Source organism: Spinacia oleracea, chromosome 3 (genome assembly GCF_020520425.1).
Source record: "Spinacia oleracea cultivar Varoflay chromosome 3, BTI_SOV_V1, whole genome shotgun sequence".
In the NCBI taxonomy this organism is placed as follows: domain Eukaryota; kingdom Viridiplantae; phylum Streptophyta; class Magnoliopsida; order Caryophyllales; family Amaranthaceae; genus Spinacia; species Spinacia oleracea.
The window spans coordinates 20,539,475-20,558,914 of NC_079489.1; the positions used below are offsets into that span (position 1 = coordinate 20,539,475).

Sequence of the window (19,440 nt, forward strand, 5' to 3'; positions counted from 1 at the left end):
ATTAATGTTTGATTTTGGATTGAATTTTATTTTAGATTAGTGTTTGATTTTGTATGAATTTTATTTTAGATTTATTTTTTAATTATTAGAGCGTTTGATTTTGGATGGAATTGTATATATTAGTAATTAATTAATTAATTTAAATATCTACGTGGCACCTAATTAATTATCCACGTGGCACTCGATTTTTTTAATTCAAAAATAAATTAGAAATCTTATTTTTCAATGGCCGAAACCATTAGTAATCGTAGGTGGCGCTCTAATAGTTCAGCAAATATGCCTCCTTTATATAAGTATATTAGATTAAAGCGAGACTTATTTTGTTTGTTTGATTTTTTTTGTTATGGAGTTACTTTTTTCCATAATGTTTGCTAAATAAGAAAAACTAGGAGGGTGTTGGCGCGGATATGGGGCGGGGATGGACACCCAGGCGGGTGGTGGGATGGGGATGGGATCTTATACCCGACATGGGTGAATGGGGCGGTGATGATTTGTACCCACTATGGGTGATGGGGCGGGGATGGAGATGAAAATTTTAGGTGGGATGACGGGGATGGAAATTTTAGGTGGGGATGAGGATGGATGGACCTATATCCTCATCCACGCCGCTCCAGAAACACATTGACTTATTAGACAAAATGTCTATAATTTGTTGCACTTGGTCGCTCGAAACTCCCGCAATCCCCTGCAAATTTGTTGTTCTTGCGCTACCATGCTGCTGGCAGGAGCTATTATTATAGCGTTGGCTCGTGCAAGAGGCCCAACATTACCTCCATGGTTTCCAACTCTGCCGCCCCTTCTAGGCCCTCGTTCGCCACTTTTCTTTTCATCCCACCAATCAAGAATCCCAATTAGTTGATAACAACTCCCCTCATTGTGCCCTCTCGATTACAGTGATTCAGAATTTGTCGTGTGTCCGGAACTTGATCGATCCTTGGTTTCCACTTTGAACGCCATCACACTCTCCTTCCCCTTATATTTCTAGTATTAATTACAGTTTGGTACGCCTCATCAACATAAGGAAGAGGTGATTTAGCCAACTGTTGGGCTCGGATAGCTTCATAGTGATCCTCAAGGCCTATCAAAAAATAGTGCAAGCGATCTTCCTCAGGTATATAGCTGGCCTGCTTTGCTATATTGCACGTACAACCGGCACACAAGCACCGCGACACCATTGCGTACTGCACATATTCCTTCCATATTTTCGACATCCGGTCAAAATCGTTGTGACGCCCTTTGTGATCGCCTGTTTACAGCCACTCAACGCCATCTTGATATGGCAGCGTTCCGGTCACCACACAAAATCTCTTCCTCAAATGACACCATAACTCAAAAGCATTATCAAAGTCTTTAATGAAAGAACGCAAATTCTCGTCAATAGTGTTCGTAATCCACGATCCCACCATCGAATTACAGCATATCAATGATTCATCTTGTTTGCGTATGTCGTAAGTTTAGTAATGGAACCATCCACAAACCTAAATTTAAATTTCAAAATCATTGAACGCCTCACAGCCTTAGCCCACTCGTCATAATTCAATGCTCTGCAAAGTTTAACCGGCGTAATAATGATCCTTGGCCCATCACCGGACCCGAGATAGTAACCAAGATCAACCGGATGCTCCACCTTCGGTGGTGGTTCTTATCCATCCTTTCCCATACTAATATGAACAAATTACGTGTTGTGTATGATTTGGTGGCTCACACACGGTCCTCTCAATCTCTACGGAAAAAATAGGGTTTTTAGCCTAAGCTCTTGATATATTCTCATTAATTCTCAACGTATATATAGTACATAGGAAGGGTACTTAGGTAACTTCGTATATCTAAGGTATTACAAATATTATCAATATTCACATAATATACGTCTATCGTAACACACATCTATTATTTCATTCTAACTAACATTTACTTTGTAGTTTGTACTAGTACTACTTAGGTACCGTTCTCCTCACTCGAATTTCACTTATATTATCTTATCTTATCTTATTGGTGTTGAACTTATCTTATACTCCCTCCGTCCCAAATTATAGTCCCGTTTGACTAAAAACACGATTTTTAAGAAAAATGGAATATAGTACATGGAAAAATGGAATAAAGTTCAAATGATGATTGAGTTGCATAGAAAATTGGAGTAGAGTACATGTGAAAAAGAATAAAGTACATAGAAAAATGGAATATAGTACATTGGTGGGGTTTTCAATGCATTTTTAATTAATATAGTACACTAGAAAGTGGAGACCTTAATAGCCAAAATTAGAAACAAGACTATAATTTTGGGACGCTCGATTTAGAAAACAGAACAATAATTTTGGGACGGAGGGGTATTATCTTATCTTATCTTATCTTATCTTATTGACCCTTATGGAAGTTATAAAAATGTGTCCATTGAACTTATTGACCCTTATATTATCTTATCTTATCTTATCTGAACTTATTGACCCTTATTTTATCTTATCTTATCATATCTTATTAAACCTAAATAAGTGAAAATAAGGTAACAAAAACAGATATTAGATTTGTTTATTTATTTTAGCTTTAGTAAATAAACATTCAGGTAATATTTTTTTTAATAAATATATGATAAATATGTTTTAATTGATAAACGTATTGCGCGAATGTTGTGTTGATCTAGCAGGCACTTGTCCTATGCTGCTAGAACGGTAGAACCATGTTGGTTAATGTAGTCCTCATGAGTCTACGCACATATTGGGCTCACGTATTCCTTATTCCTCGGAGTGTTCTGTTGAGTAGGGGTGAGCACAACAGGGTACCCTGTTGAAATTCCAGGAATCGAAATCGGAACCTGTTGCAACAGGTTCCTTAAAATGGGAACCGAAATCGGAACCTGTTGCAACAGGTTCCTGAAAATGAGAACCGGAACCGGAACCTGTTGCAACAGGTTCCGATTCAGGGTACCCTGTAAAATATTTATATTTTATTGAAAATTTGAGTAAAATATTTATATTTTATTGAAAAACTATCTACTTTATGGTTTGGTCTTTGATTATTTTATAGTTTGGGCTTAAGTCGCAATTCTATATTTATATTTTCCAAAAATTAGCTTGGATTGTATTATATTTTAGGCATATGAAGCATTTTCATATGGCCCAGTTCCTTATTTTGGGTACTCCACGTTAAAATTAGTGTGTACAGGGTACCCAACAGGGTACCACTCGTAGAAAAAACCCCTGTTGCAGCCCTCTTGTTGCTGCGTACATGCATTAATACGCTTCAACAACCAGTCGGTCAACGCGGGTCAAACCATTTAAATGGTTGTTGCAGCGTACAATTTAATTGTTCCCTGCAAAAGTGTTTGTTGCAGCGTACATTTTAAAAGCCCCTGCAATAGCCCGTTTTTAGCGCAGCGTACATTTAAAAGCCCCCGCAATAACCCGGATAAAAAAAATCGTTGCAATATTGGTTGAATACTACGGAGTACTTCAGAACAAATTAAGCTCTCAGAATTTCATCTCTCGCGCTCAACTCCCTTCTTCTTCCCTTAGCTTTCCCTGCGTCGCCCCCTCAAAAAAACCCATTCATGCGTCATCAATCTAGCATCCTCGTCGAGTCGTCGGTGGTTCTGGCCTCCTCGCCAGTCGCCGGTGGGTCTCTTTTCTCGCCTCCTCTCCAGGTGCCGTTTTGTTCAATTCGTTTTTTGAGTTCTGTGCTTCGTTTTAGGTTTTGTTCAATTTGTTTGTTCAATTCGTTTTAGGGTTTGTTCAATTCGTTTGTTCAATTCGTTTTTAGGGTTCAATTTGTTTGTTCAATTCGTTTGTTCAATTCGTTTTTAGGGTTTGTTCAATTCGTTTGTTCAATTCGTTTTTAGGGTTTGTTTATAGATAAAGATGGGGTGGTGTTGGAATTAGAGAATGGTGGTGGTGGTGGTGGCGGTCATGGTGGGGATTTGAAAATTTCGGGATTTTTTTTATGATTGGGGTTTCTTTGGTTTTTCGTGTTAAATGCGACTAAGGGTTTGATGAATTAGTGTTTTTAGATGTTAATTTTTTTGAACGAAAGGAGTTTAATTATTGAGGCATTTGGATTATGTTGTTTAATTATCATCTAATGATTATTGTAAAGTTTGATTATGTTGCTTTGAACGCATTTCAGATTTGTATGTGTCCTACTCAAGCAGCAATGATTTCTACACTTTGCAAGAGTGGAGGTTCGGCTTATGCGACGAAGACGAGATTTAGCACAAAACGCTACGCTTCTGACAGGCGCAGCTGAAGAATGATAGGGAAGATATTAAAGAGCTTCTTCAAACTAAGGTATGTCATACTATTATGGTGATTTTCTTCTGTCCTTGTTGATTCAGTGTTATTCGTTTGATTTTCTGCTTTTGTGATTTTGAGGTTTAGGTTTTATGTTGTAGATTGTCAAACTTGTGTTATAACTAGGCTTTCATTGATTTTCGATTTTTTCTTTACTATTTTCATTTGCAACTTACGGCTCATGATTCTGCTTTGTTAGTGTTTGTTGAATTTTCTCCTTAATTTTGCAAACTTGTAAGGATTTTAACACATACGTTGAATTATTCTGGTATTCATGTCAATTTTTTTCTTCTAGAGGTAGCTATTATTCTGGTATCCATGTCAATTTTTTTTCTTGCACATAGGCAAGAGGGTCTGATCCTGCCTCTGTACGATGTTATTTTGCTAAAGAATATTGCATGAACTATATGCTTATACGTGCGTGTGTGTGTGTTTATGTGTTTGTTTGAGGGTGGGAGTGAGACTGTGTGTGCATGTACTTTCTGTCTTTACTTCATTGGACTGGGGGTCTTCATTTTGTATCTCTAACTATTTCTTTGAGGCAGAATAAAAAGTTGTAATGATAAAAGTGAATCATTAATACGAGGTTGAGTATACATGCTGCCTAGATTATTAGAGTTTGCATTGAATAAGTTGAAGTTTGAGGGAGGATGTAAATTGTGAATTTTGTCTCCATCTAATTTGACAACTGCAAGAACATATAACCAGATGTCTTATTATCACTAGACTTGACAACTCGAATATACTTGTTACACATTTAGTTCTATCCACTTGTCCTGAATTATTTACTCCATTGGTTTAGCTAAGGTTTCTCAACCTATTTACATGACTGTTTGTTATTGTCTTGTCCCATCTACATCAATTTGCAGAAAAATCATTGAGGTAAGGTCTTAAGGAATAATAAATTAACCAAAGAGATCACGGAACTTCAGGAGGAGGCCAAACTGACTCGAGAAATTCCTCAAATGCTCTGACTCAGTGACAACCTGTGAAAACATATACAAGGATGTCTATCTGTTATGCAGGTATACTAAGATCACAATGCTCTACATCTACAAATTTATGTGTGAAGTTATACCATCTGGTTTTTTCTCTTTTTTCTCCTTTTCTTGGCACTATTTGGTTAAAACATATACAGTGCCGTAATTTTTTCCTTTTTTGCAACTTATTCTTTTTAATACCAACATAGTCCTTTTCGAATAAGGGTTTGCACGCAGCTACCATCTCTCTTCTCATTCCAAATTTTTTTTGTTCTAACTACTTATGCAGGCGCTATCTGAGCTTCATGATCAAATCCCTCCTTTCCCTAGAGCTATTGCAATGAAGATCATCGAGGATGAATTAGGATGAATTAGTTTCTCTAAAGGAGTCTAAATTTCAATATTTTAGGTTATTTCAGCTGGGCATTTTGAAAAAGATTACCAAGAGGAAATGATATCCGCTTGTATGCCGATGAACTTGGAAGAGGCTTAATGGGAGAGTTAGACTACAGATTGGAAGCTGCAAATGCATCCCGTTTCTTGGTATGCTTCTTTCTCATTCTGTTTCAAGTTTTCGGCTTTTCTCAATGTCTCTAGATGTTACAAGACATTTAAGGATAGTTCTGGTGAATAAGAAAGTATCTTAAACTTGGGGTATTACATTCAAACCCCTCACCTTAAAGGATTTATATTGTGATGAATATTAATTTAACATTTTCTTCTACGAATCTTGACTGTTACTGATACTTTCAGGAGGCGCATTCATCCTTTCCATTCATTCGCGTTCCAAAAGCTTTTCCACAACTCACAAGAAAAAGGTGCTGACCATGGAATGGGTGGCTGGCGAAAATCCAAATGATTTTGTAATGGATCTAAATATGATAGTTCTGCATACTCCGAGAAACAGACAGTTAAAGCGAAGCAACACATTGATTTGGTGAGATATACTTGATTTTTTAGACCATTCACTTTCTTGTAGGGATTTATTCTTTGACCTCAGTCATTTGCGGGGTAGGAGTTGGTGTTGTGTGATTTCTGGTGATATGATACATTGAAGTATGTGGACTGAAGATTATTATTATTATTATTATGCAATTAATTTTCTGCTTAGCTGAAAGTAGTGGTTGATCTGCTGCTACTAACTGATTTGCTACTACACTGCTGCTGACTGATATGCTGCTACTGACTGATCTGCTGCTACACTGCTGACTTATCTGCTGCTACGCTGCTGCTGCACTAGTGCAATGTTGCTGCTGCTGGATTATAGTTGTTGCTGCTGCTTGATTTATGTTTTTCTGTAGCTTGATTATTGTTGTTGCTGCTGCTTGATTATTGTTGTTGTTGTTGCTGTATTTTTTGTTTCTGGTTACTGCACTTGTGTGAATGTTCTAACCACCACATTTTGTATGTTTTACTTGATTCAGGAACACCCTAGGCACCATGAAGAATAACCAAAATGTTGCTGGGCATGAATCAGAAGGTGGCAGTGATCGAGTTATTACTCCCACAACAGGTGACGAATCACGAGGTATTAGTACGATTACAAAACTAGAAATGTGTTTTTGTTTTTACTTTCATATTTTTATAAAACCAATTTAATTTAAATAAAATAATAAAAGAAAAATGATTAACTTTTATGCCCGTGTAAACGAAATATAAGACCAAAAATATATGTATAACTTATATCATGCCTGTAATTTCACATTTTATTTTATTGCGTACGCAAAAATATATGTATAACTAATACCTGATATTATAACCCACAACTCGAGCACTGAATTTGTAAAGTTACCATCATGGAATCAGTATAGAGAGAGAATCTGACAGTAAAAGAGGAGGCAAGTACTTCACCAAAAGGCAAATTGTACCACCACTCTAAAGTTCTTTTCATCTTTTTCTCTTACACAATTCTACATTTCTGCTCAAACTAAAAAACAACCAATTAAATTTATGTTCCCATTATGTTTTATATGGTTGAATCTAGTAGTTTTGATGATTGAATTAAAATTGTTAAGATGGCAATAATTGAATTCAGCTGAATTATTGTGAGTGTTATAATGAGGGAACAAAAACATGATCAGGAATCTATATTTACTTTTACACCAGCAGGAACTTCAGATTGCTAGAATTACGTCACATTTTCATTGAAAATTTTGTATAGCAGGGACTTTTGGAAGTCCTTCACTAATTGTGAATTGTAGATGTTCTGACAGAAGTTGTGAGTGCTACCATTTTCCAGTAGTAGTGTTGCATATCCCTTTTCCCATGATGTCTTGTTACCCTCATGGTTGGTAACTTGCCTTCTAGGTTTAAAGCAGCTAGCTTTACCCTTTGGACATCAAATAACTCATCAAGCTCAAAAACCTGATTGTAACACTCACAACTATACAACCAAGATTTAAGATTTGTCCCATCAAACCTAGGAAACTATAGGGACTTCTTTTAAACCTTTTACATGATTAATATGCTTAGTTTTAAGTTTTCAAGACACATTCCAATTTATTTTTGCACATTTAAGGCTCATTGGGTCGTTATAGGTCATATTTAGGCTAAAATGACATTTTTGCTTCCAACTTTGAACTAACAAACTTAAGAACTCATTTCAAACTTATTACATGATTCATATGATTAGTTTTAAATTTCCAAGACTCAATCCAATCTATTTATGCACATTTGAGACTTGTTAGGTTGTTATAGGTCATATTTAGGCTAAATGAGACATTTTCGCTCCCAACTTTGAACTAAAGAACCTAAAGACTCATTTTAAACCCTTTACATGATTAATATGATTAGTTTTAAGTTTCCAAGATTCCTTCCGGACTTGTTTGGCCGTTATAGGTCATATTTAGGCTAAAATGACATTTTTGCTCCCAACTTTGAACTAACGAACGTAAGGACTCACTTCCAACTTATTACATGATTAATATGATTAGTTTTAAATTTCTAAGACTCAATACGATCGATTTATGCACATTTTAGACTTGTTTGGTGGTTATAGGTCATATTTAGGCTAAAATAAGGCATTTTCGCTCCCAACTTTGAACTAAAGAACCTAAAGACTCAGTTTAAAACCTTTACATGATTAACATGCTTAGTTTTAAGTTTCAAAGACTCCTTACAATCTATTTACGCACATTTAAGGCTCATTGGGTCGTTATAGGTCATATTTAGACTAAAATGACATTTTCGTTTCCAACTTTGAACTAAAGAACTTAAGGACTCAATTCAAACTTATTACATAATTAATATGATTAGTTTTAAAGTTTTCAATACTCATTCGAATCTATTTCTGCACATTTAAGGCTTATTTGGTCGTTATAGATCATATTTAGACTAAAATGTCATATAATCTAATTCTCCCATCTAATTTTGTTTTTGAAGGTATATACTCCGAAAAATGCGCCTTATGCTAGTGAGGAATTGATGTGGTTCGTGAGCAATTGGCTAAGTTTTTTTACCAGCAAGTATTTATTATTGGCCGAGCGCTTGGTCGAGTTGTTTGATATTAAAATGTATGCGTACATTGAAATTGGAACGAACAAATATTTAAATGTAGTACCTGCACTTTGGTTTTGGGATATATCAATATACAAAACAACAGTTACTGTTTTTATATTTGTTATACATATTGCAATATTCTATTATTGTTGTGATAGGTTTCTATATTTGGTGCAAGACACTCTAGGTATCCCTAAACAAAATTAAAATTTTCCCGCCAAAAGTGTTTTGTTGCAGCGTACATATATGTGTATGCTGCAACAAGGGTGTAAAATTTGGCAAAATTCCAGACTTGTTGCAGCGTACAAATAGATGTACCCTGCAATAGGTGGGGTCTTTTGCAGCGTACACGAATTTGTACGCTACAACAAGTCAAGATTTTAGCCAAAATTTTGACACTTGTTGCAGCGTACATGCATATGTACGCTGCAAAAATGTACTTTTTGCAGCGAACATTGTACGCTGCAACAAGTTCAGACTTGTTGCAGGCCCCCCAGTTGCAGCATACGATGTACGCTGCAACAGGGGTCTAAAAGCCCGTTGCAATAAAGGTTTTTTCTACTAGTGTACCCGTTCTAAAAATTTGTTACCCGGCACCGGAACCTGTTGCAACAGGTTCCCAAATTTATTACCCGAAACCAGAACCTGTTCTAACAGGTTCCGGTTTCGATTCAGGATACCCTGACTTTTTGCTCACCCCTATTGTTGAGAATTGTTCAATTATGCAGAGCCTTTTTATGGGAAGGAAAATATGTCTTATCAAAGTCTCCCCCAATCTCATGGGATTGGATTTGTAATCCCAAGAAGTTTGGGGGGTTGTGTGTTAGAAATTGTGTAACTGGGAACAAAACTGCCTTAGGTAATTATGTATGGCAAATTGCCATGAAAAGTGATACTCTTTGGGTTAAATGTGTTCATTATGTATACTCAAGCATGATGATTAGTGGAAGCACATCCCACAAAAGGATGTCAGTTGGGGATGGAAGTGCATGGTTAAAATTAGAGATGAATTGAAAGTTGGGTTTGAGACTCAAAACTGGCTAATTGGGGGGAAGCATTTTTGTAGATAGATGTTTTGATATTAATATACTTACCTACTTACCAAAAAATTATCAAAAAAAATAACGAGATGATAAATGATACTACTCCGAGGACGCCTGGATCACGGGTAATAAGAGTGAAAATATTAGGGGAGGAAAATTTCTGACTTATTTACTTGCTTGGAATGAGGGTATATTCTCCTTAAAATGGGATGGACAGTTACCTAGAAACCCCCCCCCCCCCCCCCTAGTGTAACTTTTCTCCTCCTAATAATTACTCCGTAGATCAACTCTCTAATAAGACTCTCCCATATCCATTTTTTTCGGCAAAGATTATTCTCGACATTTTAGAGTCTAATATCACTTCTTCTTTAACTTCATCCTCTTCCATTTTCCCTCTCCTACTTAACCACCATAAAGAACACCAATTAACCGTTGTCGTTTCTACAACATGGTTTATGAAAGTTTCTGGACAACCTTCGGTGCAACTTTTTTTTTTAAAAATTGGGGATTGTGTGATGGTGGTTGGGTTTGTGAGGTAGTGGTTGGCGAGGTAATGATCGGATTTGCGAGGTGATGATTGTGTTTGTGGGGTATATGCAACGGGTTAACAAACTGGTGGGGTCTATTTGGCTTTTCAAGGTCGTATTGCTAGTGAAGTGTTAGGGGAAAGAACATTTAATCATTACCCCATGATTCATTCCAAACCAGGATAATTACATGTTATCCCTTAACTTATCCTCCAATAGAAATTAACTTGGTAAATTTTACTCCCTACCTTGTTAATTAAGGGAAATCCAGGCGTGCCCCCTCCGTACTAACAGTTGTAAGGTTTAATTGTAAGAAGTGAACAGTACTATTCAGGATTAACTAAATAAATTCTTACATTTTTTTCTTGATTAATTGTAATGACATGGTAATCGCGTTATTTTGTCATAAATAAAAATACATAAGAAATGAAAATGAAAAAAACAAAACAAAACAAAACCACTTATACTCCAATTTATGACAAGCAAAATCTAAGTTGTAACGGACCAATAAGTCGGCACCTTTCTTGCAATAGTTACTTCTCTAAAATCCTCCAATAAAACGGTTCGAAAATAAAAGAGACCGTCTCACAAAGTAGTCAGGCTGGATTAACCCCAAAGTTCACAAGAAAATCATCTACTCATTAGCTTCGGGTGATATTTTCATAAGCTTCTAAACTCTGCATTGACTATTGAAAGCTTTCATATATCAAAAATTTATACGCCATAGTTTTCTCAATAAATCATGCGTTTGATGAGATAATACAAATAAGGTAAAATTAAATTATTAGCGGATTGGATAAGTTATTCCATAATAGAGATGGAGAAATTTAATACGGATATGTTTTTTCTTTTTGAAGATAGAGAATTAATTAGTCATTCAAACATATTTTAGTCTTCTTATTTTTTATTTTTTATTTTTTTTTCCAATTGGAATATCCATGGCATAATATAAAGGAAAAAACTCAATCAAAAATTCAAAATCGTACGAGTACTTCATAAAGACATAAACTATTAATCTCCCATTAGCGTTGTATTGCTGCCTTAATCACGAAGAAAAGGAAAAAGTTGGGTTCTTTCTTCGGCTTTCATTATTGTTTTTTCATAGATCTGCAATTTTCGCCCAAATTTTCATTAAAAAAATGGGAGTTTTTTCGAATAAAATTTCAAAGGATACCCTGAAACAAGGAGATCACATCTATTCTTGGAGAAACGCCTATCTTTACTCTCATCATGGTATTCCTTTTCTTCTTCTTCTCTCTCCCTTGGCTGGTTATTTTTAGAGGGTTACTAATTTTAGCAAATTTAGCCACGATTTTGAGACCCCAATTTCATCAATGGGGAATTTGCATGTTTGGTGTAATTGGGTTTTGATGGTCTCTTTCAATTTTGGCTTTATTAAAACTTTCTAATTTTAGGTTGAATGAAATTTGGGTGCTTCAATGTGTTCTCTTTCTTAAAACAATATTGAGGGTGTGACAAATGTATATTTTTAGTGGATTTGCTGTTTTTTTTTTAAAAACAAAATTATTATTTGTACTTAATTAAGATATTGTTGTGTCTTATGGGAGTATTTCTATTTTGAGAAAGGGAGGCTGGTTGCATTTTTTTTGTTTAGTGAATTATTATCTGTACTGAATTATTATTTCTATTTTATGACATTGCTGTGTCTTATTGGAGTATTTCTATCAGTGCTGATTAGTTTCAGCTAATTGCTGGATTAGTTTGGATGAATGTGAAATGACAGGTTTTCTCCCTTTGAGTGATGGACAAATTTGTAGGATTAAGCTGATCAGTTTGTGAGGGCTTTCATTTGGCCTGAGAATAAGCATGTAGAAGTAGTCTAGTGTACTAGCATGACTAATACTTGAAATAGCGCGACAGATAGTATGTTCTGCATCATCTGCAGTACGAAAGGACGTAAATTTAGTCTACCCGTTGCTTTGATCGGGAGTAGTGATTTAAATTATGAAGTCATGAGGAGAAGCACTATGAGCCTTCATCTCAAAAGTATACAGACTCAATAAAAACAGTAATGGTATTTGGTATGACTATTATTTTGTCAAAGTCACTTTGTGTATGCATCATTTTGTTGTGCTCTACGCCTTGAATTGTTGTTGTAGTTGCAGTTTCTGATGTATGTAATGTCCGTAGTTGTCCTACATTGTACCTCAACAATTCTGTTACTTCGTGTATGTTTGTTTCTACCAAACTATTCTTTCTTGTATGGAGTTGCGTTTTATCCAGCTCTTAGGATATAGCGCAGCAATACAGGTTTAGGATTGAAACATCGGAAAGTCATGGAAAATTAACATACATTCTTCTAAAATGTATTTTCCTCTGTTAGATAAAAATGGTCTGGGTGTGAAAGTATTGATATTTAATCTTTTTCTTTTTAATCTAATAAGTAGGACAGGAAAGTATTTAGTATGCCATTCTTTTCTAATTATCTTTATTTAAAAGCATGTTCTAAGAGAAATATTGACATTAAAAGGCGGCACACGGACTAGAAACTTGTGAATTTCCAATGTTGTTTCAATATGGTTGAAGGCATTAATGGTACCTTCTCAGATAGCTTGTAGTAGGCTTATACTGGCTTTCCTATATTCTTATGAGCCATGGAAAATCCAATTCTGTGGATTCAGAAGTGATGTACTGATGTGTATGTAAACAAAAGTTTTACTCAAAACATGAATCCTGATAAGAGCTAGGTATACTTTTAGATATGTAATGCAATCTTGATGATTGCAGACCATAATGTTTTAAAAAATTTGCATTTCTCGATTGAAACGCTGTATACTGTGGGAGCTATCTCTTTTTAAGCAAAACACAACTAGTGTGCATTCAAGGAGCTGTGGGTTAAGTGTAGTTTTGGTTCCCTGTTTAAGATTTTGTTGGAAAAATAAAAAATATAGTGTATTTCACTGGATAAGTGAAATTGGGATGTATTGGATGTGGAAGTTGTTTAGCCCCATTCTTTTATCCAATAGACCCAAGGCACTGTCTTTTCCATCAAAAATAATACTATGCCCCTAAATTATTTTTGTTGCCGTCGTTTCTTGGACGTTAACGGAAAAAAATGCCTAACCTTCTTTGACTTATAACTTAAAGCTGTTTTTCAATAAAGGGTAAGATATTTTAGAAGTTAGACCTTGGAGAACACATGAAAGTGAAATGCTAATGTTTACGTTCAAGGTAAATAAGGGTCTCATATACTTTTAAATTTTAATCTTGCCTTCAAGACATCACATATTCTTACTGCTCATAATTTTAGCGAATTTTAAGTTTAAGTAAAAGAAAAGCGTTGTACAGCAAGAATTGGTTTACTTGCAGTTCTGACAATTACCTTAATATTTTGACCATTGGTGGTGTGATTCTTGCATGAGGCTTTCAAGAGTATCATCAATATTGTTCAAGAGTACCATCACATATTCTTGGATTGAGGAAAAAATGGCGTTGGATAGGACAGAGTGGAGGGAGAAAATATACGTTGATGACGTTATTTGATTTATACATCTTCCATTTTGACTCTCTTAGTTTACTTCTTGCGTTTTTTTTTCAAGCTCACTTTTATATGCTATTTTCAAATATACTTGTGGTATTTATTTTGAATTTTCTCGTTTTAAGCTTTACTCATGTTTACTACCCCTTATAATATTTTTTCAATAACATATATATTTACCTCTTACTTTACTTTCACTTTCCCCCTCTTCCTCGTTTATTCTTTAACTTCCCGTTCCTGTCTTGTTTGAGTGGTCACATTGACGATCTCCTATGTCGATTCATGTTAGCCGACCCCAAATCATTTTAGGGACTAAGGCTTTGTTGTTGGTGGTGGTGGTGTGATTCTTGCACGAGGCTTTCAAGAGTATCATCAATATTGGTCTTTCATAACTTGCAAGTGCTTACCTGGCTTTGGTGTAATCTGTAACAGGCATATATGCTGGCGATGGAAAGGTGATCCACTTTACAAGAGGACCAGGCCAGGAAATAGGCACGGGAACTTTTCTAGACAATGTCGTCTTCAGCTCATCACCTTCCTCTGACCGCACAAAAGATCCATGTCCTGTATGTGGTGACCAATCAAACCTAAGTGGTGTCATTTCATCCTGCCTTGACTGTTTCCTCTGGGATGGAGAACTTTACCTGTTTGAATACAAGGTATCTCCTGCTTTCTTCTTAGCAAAAGCACGTGGTGGAACCTGTACAATGGCCCCCTCAGACACACCAGAAGATGTTGTTTCCCGTGCTTCTTTTCTCCTAGAAAATGGGTTTGGTAGTTACAACATCTTCAAGAACAACTGTGAGGATTTTGCCATTTATTGCAAGACGGGTTTGCTTGTGATAACAGACATCAGTGTGGGGCGAAGTGGACAAGCCACAGCTTTCGTAGCTGCAGTGAGTGCCGTTGTCTCTTCCCCACTAAGATTCTTGACCACCAGTTGTGGTGGGTTGGCAGCTGTGGGGTGTGGTATGTATTGTGTTAGCAGGTTGGTGTCTGACATTGGAATGAGGCGAGATGTCATGAAGGTCCCTGTCCAGAGGCTTGTTATGCGCTGTGATTTAGACCAGGCAGCTGAGACTGAAACTGCTAAACTAGGGCATGTTAGCAGTTGTAAAGTAGATCAGCCAAGTGAAACTGAAACTGGTAAACTAGGGCATGTTAGCAGTTGTGAAGTCGATCAGCCCAGTGAAACTGAAACTGCTAAACTAGGGCATGTTAGCAGTTGTGAAGTAGATCAGCCAAGTGACACTGCAACTTCTAAACAAGACTAGTAGTATTTGGCTGTCTTCATCAAGGCCAGATTGTTGATGCTTTCATATCCTCTGGCGAATTTTAGGTTATTATCCGTGTTTCTGGTGTGGTATTATCTTATTGATCGTATTTATCATAAAATTCTATGATTTGTGGAAATGTAATATCTGAAGTCACTTGTGCTCGTTGGAAGTTGGCGATTTGAACTTTGGGGAAATGGAAATTGATGTAAATACTTGTGTACAAGAAAAAAAATTCTCTGCACAAGTTATTTTCTTGGATGTCATCCGATTTTATTCGGAATACTAACCATATTGCTTTAAGATATTCTCTCTAGAATGAGGATTTAGCTTAGTGATTGAAATTGAAAGTCTTGAGCGCCTGAAAGTTCAGGACTGAATTGCATTATATACCTGTATCCTTTAAATTCAAATACTAGCCACATTGTATATCCTCCTGATGTTTTTTGTACAAACCAAAGCAGAAAAAGGTATAAATATGTTTCAACATCCTGGAAAATATGCAGTAACCATGCTGAACTTCACTGATCCTTGATTAATACCTGCTAACCCCTATTGAACTCTATTGTGAGGCCTGTGTCTATGGCATTGTTACAGTAGGTTTGCCCATACAGTTTAATAATTAATCAAAATAAGGAATAAACCTTTAAATGAGTAAACCAGAACATTAATTGACAACGATGATACTTCCTCAACACCATTTTCAGTGTACCAAAAATAAATGACTTTTTACGTTTCAACTACAAATTCTTTGCTAAGTAGCTGAGAAACTAAACAGACTGGGAAAAAAGAAAAATCTCTCACAGAAAGGGGAATCTAGTTTTAGCTTCAGAATACAAGGCCATGTTCTCGGGCTGCATCAGCGAGGGCTTTAACACGACCATGGTAAGGGTAACCACCTCGGTCGAAGGCCACCTTAGTTATTCCTTTCTCCAAACAACTTTTGGCAATCATTTCACCTATCTTCTGCGCCACTTCCTGTCATTGAATTAGACTATAATCAGCATAACAATCCAGAAAAAAATGAACTCCAAATTTCTTTTCAAACAAAAGCAAAGATAAGCATTCCATGTAGGACTGTCAACAGTATAAAAAAAAACCAACTTCTGAAAGTGGCCCACAAGTTTGGAGCAACCAATAGAAATGTGGCCGGTTTCTTGTTAACGGATGGAGGTAGTAATGTTCTCGCCCTATGGAAATGTATGGAATAGAAGTACGTGAAACAGCTGATTGTCGCTTCAAACAAAATCTCATTATTGAACATAGTGATAATAGATTTAACCAGCATAGCAAATTCAACATACTTTATCATGTTTCTTAAGGATACTGCCATACTGGATACGTAAAGCAATCCAGGAAACAAAGATTATTTTATCCCTTATAGAATCCTGTGAAAAAATACAGAAAAAAACAAAGCAATGTTCTCTGAGACAGTGTACTTACAACTGTGGGACCTGCAGAATAGTCGATGTTCTCTGAGATAGCTTTCTGCATTGTAGAAGCTGCAGCAAGAGTATGCATTTTAGTATCATCAATCACTTGCACATAGAGATGCTTGTTGGAGCGGAAAACGCAGAGTCTTGGCCTTTCTGGTGTCCCTTCTACCTGAGGAACATCAAACATTAGTGTTGGAAGAAAGTGTGATGTTAACTCCCAAGAGAGTAGAGTTGGATTCCAAGATACAGAAGTTATACGCCCAAAAACAAGTTACATTAAACAAGAATTAGAATTGAGTAGAAAAGTTCAAAAAAAAGATAAAGAAGAGGCAGGGAGAGAGAGAGAGGGGGGGGGGGGGGGGGGGGGGGGGTTGGTTGAACAAGTGCTGGCAGTACTATATGCGCTTAGTTACCTTCCTTTGAAAAAACTATAAATCTATAACAATTCAAGAAAGAAAAATAAACTGCTCCAAGTCCATACCATATTCATGATGAATCTGTTATGATCTCATTTTTCAGCACTAAAAAGGCTTGTGTATCACAAATTGTGTTCTACAACTTGACCAGTTGTATCGAATCACTAGGGGTGCTAAGTTATTTTGAAACCCCTCACTTATTATCAGGTTACTTTCCCAAATCAACTACTATGACAGTCAGTTAAAATATCTGGCTTTAAGCATTAGCTGGACTTCGGTCACATGACACAGGTGGTTGAGGAGACAGATAAAAGTGCAAACAAACAGGATATGAGATACCACTATAAGTACGTTTAGCACAAACCATTTTATTTTGCTCTCATTAATATCCTTACCTTCATTATATCTCTTTTTTATCTTCAAAGCAAATATCAAGTATGATTGAACTGATACATAATCCCTCTGAAATGACTTTTTTGTAGATTACAAAAAAGCTTAATCCTTACACTAAATAGTTTTGCATGTATAGCATTTGTCAAGACTCTAAGTCACTCATTCCTTCCTTAAAAAAAGTAGTCGACTTCCCCAATTGTAGAACCGTGGAAAGAAACTAGATAATCGTTAAGCTTTGCTCTATTACTAAGTATAATATTCTAATAGCTTCAAATAATGATATTGTCATGAACTCATGATACATCATACATTAATACCATTAGAAATTTCAACTATTGCATTAAGTGTCCTACTGTTGAGACTACGAGTATAACAAACTAGAGGTGGAAATAGCTCATCAAGTTCTTCAATACTACTTCTATGATACTCCAATGATTGCAGAAAGAGGTTATCTTGTAGCCTACCTCATGAATCCTTCAGATGGTGAAGAATGCAAAGCTCATCTTGCACCACATGTTAGAAACCAACACTTCGCACACACCAAAACATAGACCCTCGATAGACTACCAACAATAACAGACACGAGAAGCAAAGAACACTCAACATTCAATTCATTAGGTCATTTATATGCATCTGCCACATCTTTCACTCACATGAAACCTCCCCAATCTAGAGAGCTTTCCAGTCACAAGATGAACATTATGCTCCTAACACATGATTGCGGCTATCAAAATCAGTAAATCACAATGCACAAAACATTTCTAAACTAACTTTCCCTTGCATTATCTTATAGGTCACACCTTTTTCATCCCACTCCACACACCAACAACTTCTAATTTTTCGGGTCATATTCATCAAAACTCTAAACTCACTAAAACTTAACTTTCAATTGACAAAATTTCATAATTCACTTCGATTCCTAAACCAATCTCACACTCTCACCAAGAACCATACACTAATCTTTAACTCCCACATTCTTCATTATCATCAAGACCCTAAAATTCAACTTCAAAATGACCAACTATCACAATTCACTTCATCTAGCAAAAATGTTGCCACATACAACTAAATGAAATTTTCACAATCACATTTCAAAACCCAACAAAAATTGAAGGCAAAGGGTCAAACCCCAGAAGCTAAACAAACCCAGAATTTTTTTGAAAAATAAATTGATGAATATTTAAAAGAGAAAAGTGGTAAATTACCTTCTTCCTAATTCGAACATGGCGGGCAGTGCGGTCTTCGCGGCGAGTGTGGGCCTTAGCTTGGATGAGTGGGAGGGTTTGTGGGCGGAAATTGACGAACTTCGGCGGCAATGACAGTTGTTGCACGGAAGAAGAAGAAGAAGATGCTAAAGTGCTATGGAAGAATGACAGTGATGTTGCCGCAGCCATGCCTGAAAATTTTCTGAGCTTTTTTGCTCACTTCTCTCTTTGCTCCTATCTCTTCTATATTTTCTGGTTTATCTTCTTCATTGCCATTCCCCCGCCTTTTTATCGTTAGCCACCTTATCCTTTATTTTATTTATTATTTTTAATTTTTTTGGGTTCTTTTTTGGGTGTTGGGGCAAAATGTGATTTATCATTTATGCATCTGGGTGTACAATTTTTAAATGAACATTTAATTTAAATATAAAGATCATATTATTTATACCGAAAGAATATATAGAAAATGAACATACATTTCAAATCTAAATGAACAAACATTTTAAATCTAGTATATTACAATATTTCACTTGTATGCGTACATCAAAATCATGCTCCATGTCTATCAAGTGCTAAATAAATGTTCATTAGGGTGTACATTGAGCACTATACACCCGGGTATATAATTTATTAGGGGGATGCAGGAGAAAATTAAGGCCGATTTATCAAAATTCAGGTTAACATAATTAAGGTGAAAATTGCTTGACATAGTTTACTCATAAGAATATTTCATAATCGTCATTAGTAGTAGCAGCCAGCAGGAGTTGTAAAACTGGAATTACATCAAATTCTTTCACACTTTTTCCCTTGAAAATAAATTTATGGTTTCATGTCAAAAAAAACAAAAAAAACAAAAATTTGAAACTAAAAAACCTTCGTTTATGGTTATCCT

General features: G+C 35.9%; 2 protein-coding genes and 1 long non-coding RNA gene across 3 annotated transcripts; 2 read left to right on the forward strand and 1 right to left on the reverse strand.

The window, feature by feature from the left end:
- The first annotated feature begins 3,431 nt into the window (after positions 1 to 3,431).
- LOC110805806 (uncharacterized) lies at positions 3,432 to 8,879 on the forward strand. The gene is made up of 7 exons (XR_002538111.2): positions 3,432 to 3,634; positions 4,114 to 4,274; positions 5,147 to 5,302; positions 5,547 to 5,800; positions 6,011 to 6,194; positions 6,682 to 6,785; positions 8,639 to 8,879. It is a non-coding gene; the product is annotated as an uncharacterized lncRNA (long non-coding RNA).
- A 2,411-nt stretch (positions 8,880 to 11,290) lies between these two features.
- On the forward strand, positions 11,291 to 15,448 carry LOC110805794 (protein LEAD-SENSITIVE 1). Its single transcript, XM_022011410.2, has 2 exons — positions 11,291 to 11,558; positions 14,257 to 15,448. Exons 1-2 carry the CDS (start codon positions 11,465 to 11,467, stop codon positions 15,096 to 15,098), a joined length of 936 nt encoding a protein of 311 aa, XP_021867102.2. The 5' UTR covers positions 11,291 to 11,464; the 3' UTR covers positions 15,099 to 15,448.
- Positions 15,449 to 15,749: 301 nt separating this feature from the next.
- LOC110805795 (50S ribosomal protein L18, chloroplastic-like) lies at positions 15,750 to 18,827 on the reverse strand. Its single transcript, XM_022011411.2, has 3 exons — positions 18,549 to 18,827; positions 16,542 to 16,703; positions 15,750 to 16,076 (listed from the first exon to the last, which is right to left on the reverse strand). Exons 1-3 carry the CDS (start codon positions 18,735 to 18,737, stop codon positions 15,927 to 15,929), a joined length of 501 nt encoding a protein of 166 aa, XP_021867103.1. The 5' UTR covers positions 18,738 to 18,827; the 3' UTR covers positions 15,750 to 15,926.
- Between the last annotated feature and the right edge of the window lie 613 nt (positions 18,828 to 19,440).

Excerpts from the sequence above, each read along its gene's own strand:
- LOC110805794 (XM_022011410.2), top strand. The coding sequence starts at position 11,465 with ATGGGAGTTTTTTCGAATAAAATTTCAAAGGATACCCTGAAACAAGGA. Across the intron at positions 11,559-14,256 it reads CTATCTTTACTCTCATCATG|GCATATATGCTGGCGATGGA; the intron begins GTATTCCTTTTC and ends AATCTGTAACAG.
- LOC110805795 (XM_022011411.2), bottom strand. The coding sequence starts at position 18,737 with ATGGCTGCGGCAACATCACTGTCATTCTTCCATAGCACTTTAGCATCT. Across the intron at positions 16,704-18,548 it reads ATGTTCGAATTAGGAAGAAG|GTAGAAGGGACACCAGAAAG; the intron begins GTAATTTACCAC and ends GATGTTCCTCAG. Across the intron at positions 16,077-16,541 it reads ATTCTGCAGGTCCCACAGTT|GAAGTGGCGCAGAAGATAGG; the intron begins GTAAGTACACTG and ends ATTCAATGACAG.